The sequence below is a fragment of the Amphibalanus amphitrite genome, unplaced genomic scaffold (genome assembly GCF_019059575.1).
Source record: "Amphibalanus amphitrite isolate SeventyFive unplaced genomic scaffold, NRLGWU_Aamphi_draft 000042F_arrow, whole genome shotgun sequence".
Classification (NCBI taxonomy): domain Eukaryota; kingdom Metazoa; phylum Arthropoda; class Thecostraca; order Balanomorpha; family Balanidae; genus Amphibalanus; species Amphibalanus amphitrite.
The window spans coordinates 136,374-150,662 of NW_024881538.1; the positions used below are offsets into that span (position 1 = coordinate 136,374).

Consider the following 14,289-nt stretch of genomic DNA (forward strand, 5'->3'; position numbering starts at 1 on the left):
GTCGGGCCGACACCTGTGTCAGCCGCAGAGGTCCGTCAGACACCACACACACCCGCCGGTACCGAGTGCGAGCGCAGCCGACATGGTCCGCCTCCTGCCGATGTTGGTGCCGCTGCTGGTGTTGGTGCTGGTGCTGGTGCAGCTCGGGGTGGTGTATGCTGCGCCGGCGGACGTCAGTGACCGGTCCCTGGACCGCTCGGATCGAGTGGTAGGCGGCACGGAGGTCCCGCAAGGTGAGACAGCCGAGCGCTGCGGCGGGGCGAGAACAGGGGAAGTAGTGTGGGGGGAAGGAATGGTGGGAAGGAGTCGGGGAACGGTGGATCGAAGTTGGGAAATGGTGGGATGAAGAAGTGCGGAACGGTGTGGAGGAATATAGGTAAACGCGGAAATTGTAAAAGGTAATAACTCATATTAGCCCAAAAGACAAAACCATAAAAGGTGAACTACAGTATCGCGGAAGTTTTTGGCTTTTAGCTTTTATCAACCGTTACATAGCCGTTATTGGTAATCGCTATTGTTATAATCAACCGTATTTGTTAATTTTCAACCAAATATAGGGAAAATTGCATCTCTAACATGCAATTTTTAGCTCATCCGAATTATGCATGCTGTAGGCTCCATTAAAGTGTGATTGTAATAAACTTAGACACACACGTTAAATCTTCCGAAAGTAATTTTTCAGCCAGAGATGTGCTGAAATGGGCCACAGGGCCAGCTAATATTTCGAAAACGGTGAAGTTGGATTGGCGATGTCACTTGTCAGCACTTGACTGGGCTGGTGTTATTTTGTCAGTACGCGAGGCTACCTTCTCATGGTTTTTGTGTGATATCGGTCCGTACAGCTACAATATTTCATCATTTCCGCATTTTCTTGGATCCATGTCCGCAATTGTTTATCAGAACTGGCGCACCGGCTGATGGCTCAGCCGTCCAACACGACGCTAGCGACACCCTCTGTTCGCCCGGCGCGACGGTAGCGACATCATCTGTACGTTGGCTCAGCAAATACACCCGGGGCTCGGCCGTTCCGACACGGCGCTATAGCGACACCGTCTGTGCGCCGGGTTCACACACGACGCTAGCGACACCGTCTGTACGCCGGGTTCACACACGACGCTAGCGCCACCGTCTGTGCGCCGGATTCACACACGACGCTAGATAGCGACACCGTCCGCGCATCGGCCCAGCCGTTCCGAGCCGACACCACACGACGCTAGCGACTCCTAGCGTCAGTATATAGGTCAGTTATAGGTACGGCTCTCGCGACATTAACCCGCGCGGGGCTGGGGGGGGGGGCGAATTTTACCCCCCCCCCCCCGGTTAACTCCCGAACTATTGGTCCGATTTGGAAAATTCAAACGCCAATCGAAAGATCTCATCACGAATAACTAAAAACATGTACTTGATTTAAAGTTTGAGGTCAAGGTCAAGGTCAGGTCAAGGGTACAAATTGCAAGTTTCTACAGTATCGGCCTTGCACCGTAGTTGCCGAAGAATGGAGTGATGGACTGAGACTGATTGCCCAAAACGTGTTCTTGGGCTACCAAGACAATATTCGTTGTATACAACATCATTCAGAGGTCAAGGTCAAGGTCAGGTCAGCTTAGGTCAGGTCACCAAAAACAAAATATAGAAAAGGGCATGTGCGACACATGTTTTATGGGTCACTTTATTCATAGAATTCAATGGGATAGTTTCTGACCTAGAAAGTGACAATGCTTTAAAATATAAGTGTCAATAAAACAAAACGGCTATCTTGTTTTTGTAAATATTGTTCTATATTTTATAACTTGTCCCAATTATAGGAGAGTTCCTGCTCCTACTTGCCCTACTATCCCCCCCCCCCTCAGGCCGCGGCTGAAGTGAGAGCCCACCCCACATCTGGTGACCCAGCCGGGGACGACACCCCGCGGGACGGGCGGCACCGAAAATCAAACCCGCACCTCCCGCATCGGCCTTAAAATTGCGCCACCAGGGTTGCATTTTTTATTGAACTTGTTACCAAGGCACCTCCCCCCCCCCCCCAACCCTTTGGACGGCGATGGTTAAAGGCGAGTTGTCTCAGTGACAAGTTGATACTTTTAGTTGTGCATCAAAAACGATTTTACGAAGTTTTGAAGTGAAGTTTTGAAAATCCCTCTGAAGATTTCACTACTTTTGTTTCTTCAAAGGCTCTTACCGCTTTTCCAAAGGATCGAGGCTTTTCGAAACTGGGAGCATTTATTTGCGAATGCACATTCGAATTGCGGTTGTTATACAAGTCACTTATGCCTACATACATGCATATTCTATATACATGCATATTCATATGTATGTATGCATATACCAACATATGAAAGTGTGGTGAAAATGCCGTTAATTGCGAGCGCCAGGTATGGTGGTGTTGGAATCCAGAACATCTGTCCTAAAGCAGGACCACCTAGTGGTGAAAGTGGACCGCTGGACACCACTGAACAGCAGTCGACCGGTAACAGGCACTGGGGCCGTGGTAAAACTTCACATGGTTTCGATAATTTCATCGCAACTGATCTGAATCGAAACCAGCGATTTTAAAACTGTGTGTCGCACTGGCATAGGTATGTAAGCACACTGTAAAAAAGTTTAGCATCCGTGTCAAAAGGAAGCGCCCTGTATCGGCTTATTTTGAGCAGGCAGTGCCTGCTCAAAACAAGCCGGCACAGGGAGTTTCTTTTTGACACGGGTGCTAAACTTCTTATACAGCGTATTACCCATTTAGCCTGCTTAAAATTAGCCGGTACAGGGAGGTGCTTAATTTTTTTAAGTGCAGTATACTTCGTCAGCACCAAGGAGTGATGGCGGAACACGTGCAATAATTACGACACGTTTTTTCTTTCTTTGACATGACCCATTGTCCATGACCAAGGCTGGATAGTTTATAATGCTTCATTCTGCATAGCCCATCGACAGCGCTAAGAAATAAGCAGGGAAGAGGATCACGTGACTAGCGTCCCAACCTTATCTGTAAGAATTTTGGTACCAACCACCCCCTCCCCCCCCCCCTGGCCGTCCGCGTTATGAAAAGGGCCCTGGCCTGGCGAGGGTTGAGATTTTGATTCCATTCCATTCACATGTGTGGCCGCGACGAGTCCCTAGTTCCAGTCACCGTGGACAGACTGCTGCTATTCGCTGCTGATTTTTCGACGATGCAGAGCGCGACTTCGCCGGCACCCGAGTGCGCCGGCGCTTCTGCCACTGCGGACGAGACTTAAGAAATGGATACAGTACGCTTTCACGAGCTCTAACAGCCATTGAGCTAGCAGCTGTATTTACGTCTCACCGTCTAACCACTCTAACCGGCCAATTTTCACCCTTCGACCTCTATCTGCGTCGTCAATTATACGGAATTAAAAAAAAAACACACACACACACACACTAGGCTTTGAAATACCAAAAGCAAGACCAAAGCAAGACTGCAGTTAAAACCATCCGAATTTCCCATTCATAATTTTGTTATGTGTTCCACAGGATTAAGGTTAAAGCTTCAATATTTGTGAATGTCAATCCTGGTAAATAGGACATTGCATGCCGAGTTAAAGCAAAAAAGTAACTGTAATTGTCTTATATTCATTTTGGCCCAGTTATTTTGACAAAGACGTTGACCTCTGATCACTAATGACATGTCGCCAAAATCATATAAAACACATCGAATGTCTGCTATTCGCATTCTGGAGTGTTATCAACGCGCATCTCAGTAAAAGAAACTATTGGTGAGACCGTTAGTAGACAATGTACACTTACAGCTCTCGTCTCACTAGGCGGTAAGTATTCTTTTCTCGACAAAACCGAGAATATCTCGAATACCTACCGCGCAGTGAGACGAGGGCTGTACCTACTGAATGTGTAACAAAAGTTGAGCTTTAGCCAGTGCCAAACCCTGCTATACGGAATTTATTAGACAGGGCCCAGAGTTGAATTGAGACTGTTCAGGTTTGTCGGTGAGTCGTGTGTGAACAGAGCTTCAATGGTTACCCAATATCGGACCGACCCCTCCAACCGACAGATATACAATAAGGTCGGCCGACGGTGTCTACACTCGAGGGAAAGTGACAGTCGGCCAGTAGCTGGAACTTGACCGTGTACTCTCCCTTTGTCACATGGTATGGTAGACAGAAATCGGTCCCACATCGGCCATCCAGTAACCACCAGTGTGCCCCAGCTCGCCAGCCGCTCCGCGCGGCCCTAGTGCACTCGGCTCCTGCCGCTGTCAGGATGCTGCACCGCGGCACACCGGTGCGCGGCGGTGCAGCGGCACGGTGGTTGCAACAACCACGGGCAGATGGCAGTGCAGTTAACGAGCAGAGTGCGGCGAATCTGGCGGAGTCTCTAGACTATAGGTAAACGAAAAAAAAAACTAATCCACATAATTGGGGGTTCAGAGGTTCAGTCCTATCTACTCATTGGTTCTAAAGCATAGGTATACGAGTACAGAGGTCAATCTGGCTTGTAACGCGACAACGGTCAACGACGCTCGGGAGATTACTTCAAATGTGTGATTAAGTTCAGGGAAAATATCTGATACTCGATGAGATATAATCTAGTTGGTAATATCTTTGAGTGTTTTCTTTCTCCCGGTTATGACAGTCCGGGTTCGAAGCGCGACGGGCGCTCGACATTTATGGGCCTCCTGACAGGTATGGTTGCGGTTGGTGGCAGGCCGTAGCCAGACGAAGTCAGCGAGAGGACCGGCCGTGCGCGGCTTTGTGCGCACGTTAAACTTTGGACTCTAAATTCTGCCATAGACTCGGAATTGCGCGATCGGAGGGTAGAGGGCAGGGTCATCGCAACAAGCTTCGCTTAGCGGTGGCTCTGTCCTTGTGAATCCTTCCCATCAAAAGGTTCGGACTAAATTTATAAAAAAAAAAATGTACCTTCTGCACAGCACGAGCATTCGTACAGCTAAGAAAAAGTTATCATTCATTTCATGAGGAATATCATATCATCAACACAGTGGCGCGGAAACTTCTTCCAGACTGGGGGGAGGGGCTGAAACATAATAGAGATCAACCTAGGATACCCCCAAATCTAGTTTTCTCACCGGTTATAGGCCACTTATTTTTTCAGACATTTGCATTTTCAACGAAGAAAAAAAGACGAAAATATTTTCAAAGAAGTGAGGTATTCCATATCAGCTGTCAGCTGAGTGGCAACCTGGAATCAAGTTTTTAATCTGCCAAATGAGTTGCCGAGCCAGTGAAAGAAGTGTTTTTTTTTCACACATGCTTTCTTCCTTTGTGACCCACAATCCGTAACTTGGGGAGGACATGTTGCCCCAACGGTTCCTTTTGGGTCTCCGTTGGATATCAAATGCGCTGCTTATCATATACCGATGACGATGCCGTTTTCTGGTGCCAAGCCAGCTAGAACCTCTTTGTCACACTACCCGACCAGGTTTTTGCTGCTGAGGTCATTTCAGGTCAAGTTAGGTCAAGGTCAATGATATGTGTTTGTATGTCTGTGTGTGTCTGTGTGTATACCTACTGATGTGTGCACCGATTGTTTATGTGTCCATATTACATGAAATCATGATCTAAGAAGCTTTTACCAAAAATGCAGTCAAAAAACTTCACGAAAAGTAAATTCAGCTTGCATAAAACGCAATTATTTTAGATGACCTAGGTTGACCTTGACCCTGACCTTGACATCTGTACATCGTCGAACAACATGTCCCATGGTAGGTGGGAGGTAAGACTGGCAAAAAAGGCCGAAGTCAAGGTGTCAAAAGCTCACAAGGCCCATAGCCATAGGCGTCGCCAGAGATTTTCGGTTGGGGGGGCAAAATCAACTTTTGTGTTAAAACTTGCCTTTCCCCAGTCTTTACTCACTCGTTTTACATATCATTCGACGCGCAATGGTGCGAGGAATCCGATGGTGACAAAGGTTTCCTTCTAGCTGACATGTAATTTTTACAGAAAAATTGGAAATTTTGAAATTCCATGACAAAAACGACTGGTAGAATTATAACTAGTATATAGTGGCTGCGATTGCCGACGCACTGCAGAGGGCCCTTGTGCAGACGCTCGACTCTAATGATCATTACCCAGAAAAAGGTGAAAAACGCTCCATTTAATCGGATCACCCTGCTAAAACCTCCATTCACGCATGCATGCAGAGGTTTTACGTGAAATGCATAGGACTTATCCCAGCCGCCGATCGTAGCTAAGTTGGGCATTCGGCGGAGAGTGAATGTCGGAAGTGTGAATCGGAAGTACCTAATTCATCTTTGCTCTAGTGAGAGGAAGTGTTTTGTTCACTCGAGTGTGAACAAAAGTTTCTTGTTTTTCGTGTGAAGGGAAGCGCTGCAAACGTGCACAAAAACTGTTAAACGGAACCAAAAGTTACGCACGGCATAGCGGCAAGGGATCCATCAGAGATAGGTTTGGGACTTCCAGGCCATTTCAGGCCACTAAGGGTCAGTGCTGACTCTCAGAAGCATGCTTAGGGTCCCGGAGATCGGCGTGGGTCACCTAAAATATTTACGTGTACGTGGTGCTTTAGGGCTTTCCGAGCCCAAGGTGGGGCCCTCAGAAGCCAGTGTGGGCGGCGGGCGCTAAGAGACTAGGCCCAGGGTGAGCCTGGAGCCCTCGGATAACAGTGTGAACCCTCGGGGTCTGTGTCGAATCCCTAAGGACCCTACGTAGGGACATAATAAACATGGTGTTGCGGACCTCAGAGGGACACGTGAGCTGTGACCCCTCAGATGCCGGCTTGGGATTAGCAAGGTCTGTCGCCTCCAAAGTTTGACTGAACTATCAGAGGCCAGTTAAGGTTCTCAGAAATGTTCGAACTTCGAAGGCTCGAAGATCCCTGTATGGGCCCTCAGAGAACATGGACACCAGTGGAACTTTCAGAGGCCGGTTTGGGCCCTCTGAAAGCTTCTTTAGGGCTCAGTGGAGCTCCTTAGGAGCCTTTGTTTAAAGCAAGCTCATGAGCCCTGCGACACTTGTGCGGTACTTGAGCCTGTCGCAGACATTTGACGAGAGTTGAGAAATGCCCCTAAGATTTCGTTTCACGCTTTGAACGAAAATTGTGTCAGCACTCCAAAACTTATGAAAATCAGCTGTAAAATGTAATAAAGAACGAACTAGGAACATGGAATGGATCGCAGCATTGACATTTCCGAGTCTGGACTCGGAGTCTTGAAGATTTTGGCGACTGCGAGTCAGACTCTGGTTTGAACTGCACGCTCCAACCGAGTCTGACCTCACAGGCATTCTCAGAAAGGTACCCCCATTTTTTCCCGACTCCAAAATCTCATCGGATCTGTATCGATCTCAGGGGGTGCCCGGTCCGAGGTTGGGGGGGCAAGCTGCCCCGCTTGCCCCCCCGTGGCGACGCTAATGCCCATAGCCAACGCAAGATGTTGAGAAGTGAGAACCGGTCATTTGGGTCATGACAAGACCTGAAAAACAAGGTCATATCTCCGAAACCAAAAACCACAGAAGCTTGAAATTTTCAGTGGACATAAAAAAGATAGAGGAGCAGCTATATGAAAAATCAGGCTTCTAGCTCTAAAAATGTTGAGTGCAGAGCAGAAAGACTACCTGGGGGTGTGGGGTGTGGCACCCCCCCCCCCTGTGCGGGCGAGGGTTAACCCGGCACCGCCTGGGCTATTTCCGTACCCACGACAGCCTGGGGGGGGGGTCGGATCCGACCCCCCCCCTGTTATCTCGAGAACCAATGGTCGTATCGAGCCCCGCGAGGCGGCGTTCGAAAGGTCTCTACGAGACCTTCCCAAAGCACTCTTTTTAAGATTGAGGTCAACTTTCGGGTCAAGGTCAGGTCAAAGGTCAAATTCAGGGGTTTTGCATGAATCGGCTTACGGACAGCAGAATCGATAGCTGCTGCTCGAAACTCGTCAAAAATGACCTCAAAGGCCTAGTGAAGGTACCATGTGCTTATAGGGGTCATACAAAGTACGGGTCAAGGTCAGGTCAGGTCACGAAAGGTCACGGTTTTCACTTTCTGCTACATTGGCGTGCGACACATGTTTTATGGCTTATTTTTCACGCCGAATCCGATGGTAATGGTTATATGTGACCCCAAGTCACTGTGCTGGTGATAAGTGTGCATTGAAAGCATAACAAATCGTTTATACCATACATAACTAAACGAGGGCCAAGAAAAAAGTCAATTTTTCAACTTTTTATTTTTGACATAAGAATGCACTTTTCTAGACGAGCTTTGTCCCAGGAATCTAGTGGTGCCATTTGTTTTCACATGCGATGTTCAGAAGTGCCTCTAATTCACGAAAATGCTTATGACGTCACGATGCCCTATGCATGTTGGAGCTATTTTTTACAATTTGGGGGTCAAAAATCAAGATAGAAAGTTGAAATTTGGGGTATCTAATGTTCTAATAGAGCTCTACAACATATATTCCGGTTTTTTGGAAATTTCCAAAATTTTGGTTTTCATTAGCTGTTTTCCAAAAAATATAGTTTTTTTGAATTTTTAGGGGTGAAAGACGCATTTTATGGAAAATCCAAGATTGCCATTTTAAAGAACTTGTTGAGCTGCGTCTTTTCATGTCCTTGATTTGCAATTTGCTTCAAACCCTGATTTTTGGCGATTTTTTAAATAATTACCACTTTTTGACTAAAAACGCCATGTAGTTACATCACTAAAATCGATATATCTAAAAAAATTGGATTTTTTTTCTTAAAAATTGCACAGGAGACGTCAAATTGATGGGGGAGAAGGTATGCCAAGTTTCAAGTAGATAGCGAAAGTGGTTCATGATTTATTCAAGAAAAACGGAGGGGGGGGTCGGATCCGACCCCCCACCCCCCACCCAGGCGGTCGCGGGTTAACATATCAGTCACTGATAAATCTTTATTCCTGGTAAATAGTTGAGCAGGATGTCTTTCAATCTCCGTCCTGATTGACTGAGAGAAGCATAAAACGTCATAAAGGCTAAAAGTGGATTTTATCTTCAAGGTTCATTAAGTCGGATCTTTCTATGTGATAGGTATGCCTATATTATTTACATCTTCGACCTTCGCTAGCAATTTTACCGTTATAATCTATTCGGTCGTATCAAGTCGTTCAGAATGAGAGGTCATTCATTAGTCATTCATTAGTCATTTATAGACGCTCATTCAACGATTCCCTCAAACAAACAAGTGCTCATTCTGATGCGACCGAATAGATTGTAGCGATAAAGTTGCTGACGAAGGTCGAAAATATGTAAATGCGTATCGAAAGCTCCAACGACCTGATGCATTTTGAGGATAAAGTCCATTTTAAACCTGTATGATCTATGCTGCTCCTCTCAGTCAATCCGGACGGAGATTGCCAGACTTCCTGATCAATTTTTGCAAAAGAGCATTGCATGGATGAGAGGTTGTAAATGACTTGATCTGGGTCACAGGGCTTGATAAAGCCTGCTATACCAAGGCGTTGTAGCTTCCGAGAGTGAATAAGTTCATGTTTCTTGACAAAGTCAGACAGAATGTTTTTTGCGTCGCTGACGAGCCAGAAGTACTGAAAGAACGACAAAGTTCCATGTAACGACCGTCGTATGGAATCAACGTCTCTTTTTAAGATCCGTAATCTTCTTTTCTTGTAGTTGATCTCATTGTCTAGAAGTTCAGTTTGCCATGTTCGATAGAGTTTCGAATGTTGTAAGGACTTTCTGTACAGTTTAAACCGTAAGAACTTCGGAAAGATGTCATAAGTTTTGCAAGTTTCTAAAAACGTGATGTCCAGGTTGCATTTTGCGGCCTTCTTCTCATGATCGATCAGTTTGAAAACGTCTTTGAACGTAGATCTTCTGTGTGATCTCTTGATATGATCGAAAAGTCGTTCATGTTTTGGTCGTATATAGAAGTAAAAGAAACTTCACCAAAAGACAGCTCAAGGCAGTAATCATATTCCAGACCGGTTTCGGCACGTTTAAGTACCATCATCAGTGGGCATACATGTTACATTCATGATACATGACAAAACAAAGTTAATACAAAAAATCGTAGTTCAAAATTCACAAGTCGTTACATCGTTTAAACATTCGGATCAATCGCTACATTCTTTTAAAATCGGTTGATGCTCTCACAGACCTATTTGAAAAAATATGTCAAGAACTCAGGTGCTTCATACTTCAAGGCACTTCAAAATAAAGCACCAAGTGATGGTGGCTACTTTTAAGCCACAATCTGCAGGGGCACAGCTGAGTTTTTACTATTTAAGCTTGGTTTTTCCATATGTATGTGTAATGATTCGAGCGTTCTAAGGTCCATAGCTGTTGGCGCTCTTGCAAGTATTTGAAAGTCCGAAATTGAAAAACGGGTGTCACACTGATCTGAATGATCTCTCACAGATGACTGGGGAGGAGATGTCAGCATCTTACCCGTTCTCTCAGAGATTCCTAAATGTTGGCTAACTCTGGTGTTAAGGCGTGCACTGGTAGAACCAATGTACGACCCCCCGCACGAGGGGCAACAGAATTTGTATATCACGCCAGAGCAGCACATTTTTGGAACTCTATCTTTGTGTTTGAAAAAAGAGCCAATCGTAAGTTGATTCCTCAGGACGATACGAAATTGAGCATAAGGGTAGAAAGTAGTCAGTATATCGGTAATAGCATGTTTTAAAGCTTGAGACTGTTCTCCAAGGTACGGGAAAGTCACATATTTGTAGAGCTTGGGCACATCAAAAGATGCTGGTACCCGATCGTATTGTTTGTTGAGGAATTTCCTCACTTCGAAATTGATTAGAGGAGCAGGAAAACCATTATTTTTGAAGAAAGTTCTCAGGAAATTAAGTTCACAGTCAAAAAGTCGATAACTGGAGCATAACTTGAAAGATCTGTGGATGGCCGATTGCAGTACTGCCACCTTGATCGCCTTGGGAATAAAGCTAAAAAAACTTAAACCTAGTCCAGTGAATGACGGTTTCCTGAATACAGAGGTTACGAATCTGTCCCCAGACCTTGTGACGTTCACATCCAAGAATGAAAGTGTACCGTTTGTTTCTACTTCCCTAGTGAACTTTATCCTTGGGTGACGGCCGTTCAAGTATTGTAAGAATCGGTCTATATGCGAGGGGTGGTCAAAAATAAGAAAGCAGTCGTCGACATACCTGCGATAGTAGCTGGGTTTGAAGTCCACGGGGCAATCATCAAGCCATCTTTTCTCATGAAAACATAAAAAAATGTTGGCAAACGTAGGTCCTAGAGGGAGCCCCATTCCAACGCCATCTTTTTGCTTGTACAGGTCACCATCAAACAAGAAATACGAGTTCAGAACAGCAAGTTCGAGCATGGATTGGAAAAGACCCTTTGCGATACCGACGAATGTATCTTTGCCATCAAACAGAGAGTTAATGCATATCTCAATGGTTTCTCGGACCGGTACATTCGTAAATAAACTTTCAACATCAAAACTAGCCATGGTAGAATCTGAGCTTAATCTGATAGATTGAATATCGGATACGAACTGATAGCTATTTTTTATCGTGAATTGGTTCTCAGTGAGAGGAGCTAAAATGGGCACCAAAAATTTTGCAAGCTTATAGGTAGGCGTTCCACATGCGGCAAAGATAGGACGCATAGGAGTCAACAGCTTATGGACCTTAGGTAGACCATACAAAATTCCGTTCCAAAAAGATGGCGTTGGAATGGGGCTCCCTCTAGGACCTACGTTTGCCAACATTTTTTTATGTTTTCATGAGAAAAGATGGCTTGATGATTGCCCCGTGGACTTCAAACCCAGCTACTATCGCAGGTATGTCGACGACTGCTTTCTTATTTTTGACCACCCCTCGCATATAGACCGATTCTTACAATACTTGAACGGCCGTCACCCAAGGATAAAGTTCACTAGGGAAGTAGAAACAAACGGTACACTTTCATTCTTGGATGTGAACGTCACAAGGTCTGGGGACAGATTCGTAACCTCTGTATTCAGGAAACCGTCATTCACTGGACTAGGTTTAAGTTTTTTTAGCTTTATTCCCAAGGCGATCAAGGTGGCAGTACTGCAATCGGCCATCCACAGATCTTTCAAGTTATGCTCCAGTTATCGACTTTTTGACTGTGAACTTAATTTCCTGAGAACTTTCTTCAAAAATAATGGTTTTCCTGCTCCTCTAATCAATTTCGAAGTGAGGAAATTCCTCAACAAACAATACGATCGGGTACCAGCATCTTTTGATGTGCCCAAGCTCTACAAATATGTGACTTTCCCGTACCTTGGAGAACAGTCTCAAGCTTTAAAACATGCTATTACCGATATACTGACTACTTTCTACCCTTATGCTCAATTTCGTATCGTCCTGAGGAATCAACTTACGATTGGCTCTTTTTTCAAACACAAAGATAGAGTTCCAAAAATGTGCTGCTCTGGCGTGATATACAAATTCTGTTGCCCCTCGTGCGGGGGGTCGTACATTGGTTCTACCAGTGCACGCCTTAACACCAGAGTTAGCCAACATTTAGGAATCTCTGAGAGAACGGGTAAGATGCTGACATCTCCTCCCCAGTCATCTGTGAGAGATCATTCAGATCAGTGTGACACCCGTTTTTCAATTTCGGACTTTCAAATACTTGCAAGAGCGCCAACAGCTATGGACCTTAGAACGCTCGAATCATTACACATACATATGGAAAAACCAAGCTTAAATAGTAAAAACTCAGCTGTGCCCCTGCAGATTGTGGCTTAAAAGTAGCCACCATCACTTGGTGCTTTATTTTGAAGTGCCTTGAAGTATGAAGCACCTGAGTTCTTGACATATTTTTTCAAATAGGTCTGTGAGAGCATCAACCGATTTTAAAAGAATGTAGCGATTGATCCGAATGTTTAAACGATGTAACGACTTGTGAATTTTGAACTACGATTTTTTGTATTAACTTTGTTTTGTCATGTATCATGAATGTAACATGTATGCCCACTGATGATGGTACTTAAACGTGCCGAAACCGGTCTGGAATATGATTACTGCCTTGAGCTGTCTTTTGGTGAAGTTTCTTTTACTTCTACGACCAAAACATGAACGACTTTTCGATCATATCAAGAGATCACACAGAAGATCTACGTTCAAAGACGTTTTCAAACTGATCGATCATGAGAAGAAGGCCGCAAAATGCAACCTGGACATCACGTTTTTAGAAACTTGCAAAACTTATGACATCTTTCCGAAGTTCTTACGGTTTAAACTGTACAGAAAGTCCTTACAACATTCGAAACTCTATCGAACATGGCAAACTGAACTTCTAGACAATGAGATCAACTACAAGAAAAGAAGATTACGGATCTTAAAAAGAGACGTTGATTCCATACGACGGTCGTTACATGGAACTTTGTCGTTCTTTCAGTACTTCTGGCTCGTCAGCGACGCAAAAAACATTCTGTCTGACTTTGTCAAGAAACATGAACTTATTCACTCTCGGAAGCTACAACGCCTTGGTATAGCAGGCTTTATCAAGCCCTGTGACCCAGATCAAGTCATTTACAACCTCTCATCCAAAGTCATACCCCCAAGAGTCAAGATTCTGCTAGCATTGCATGGATACAGCCGTTTGACCTGCCAATGGTAGCTATTATAGTGGTGCTATTCCAAAGTGGCTTTGGAAACTATCGGCACAGACATCAATTAGAAAACCATAGGCAGCGAAATGGGGAGGGCACCGGGGCACCGTGCCCCCCCCCCCCTCTGATTTTGGCATTTTAACATTAGCCCTATGGGCGTTGCATGGAAAGAATGGGAACAAAAGTCGGCAGTGCCCCCCTGCCTTAATTAAAGGTGTTCCGCCGCTACTGAAGAAAACTGGCCTTGGCTCTGCCCTGAAACAACAAGCTCCAGTCCCCAACTTGATAAGACTGAAGAGCGAGAGTGTTCATTAACAGAAACGTCACTTTCTTCGTCGCACCCTGCTACTTTCAGTTAATGACGAAATAGGGACAGCTGATAAGATCAACCCCAGATGTTCGGAATTCAGAAAATAAGCTGTCTCGAATACTAATCTGACACCATTGGAGGCAGAGTTACCGACTATGTGGAGACCTAAGTCCGTTCGAAATCAGTACCTATAGGTATTATGTTGGACCATTATTTTGGATAGTGGCATGAACCACGGTACACCAGTGGTCACAGTTCTTGGCTCGTGAAAGTATTTCCGGGAACAGCATTGTGTAGGTAATGTGTATTACTTCGTAGTCCATCCATGCCGCTCGGCCTCTGATCGAGCAAGAGCTTACCGAAAAAAAAAAAACACAATCGTGTTGCCCGTAAAGAGAGGAAGCCAATGATACTCAATTTTATAAGGCTCTACAG

The 14,289-nt window shown here is 45.2% G+C and overlaps 1 protein-coding gene across 1 annotated transcript in view; it reads left to right on the top strand.

Annotated features, from left to right (window-relative positions):
• Nucleotides 1-26: 26 nt before the first annotated feature.
• Nucleotides 27-14,289, top strand: part of LOC122375932 (trypsin alpha-3-like) — a 33,445-nt gene continuing 19,182 nt past the window's right edge. Inside the window, exon 1 of the mRNA XM_043355528.1 lies at nucleotides 27-233. Within this exon, the coding sequence (XP_043211463.1) occupies nucleotides 83-233 (151 nt within the window). The 5' untranslated portion in view covers nucleotides 27-82. The remainder of the gene's footprint in view (nucleotides 234-14,289) is intronic.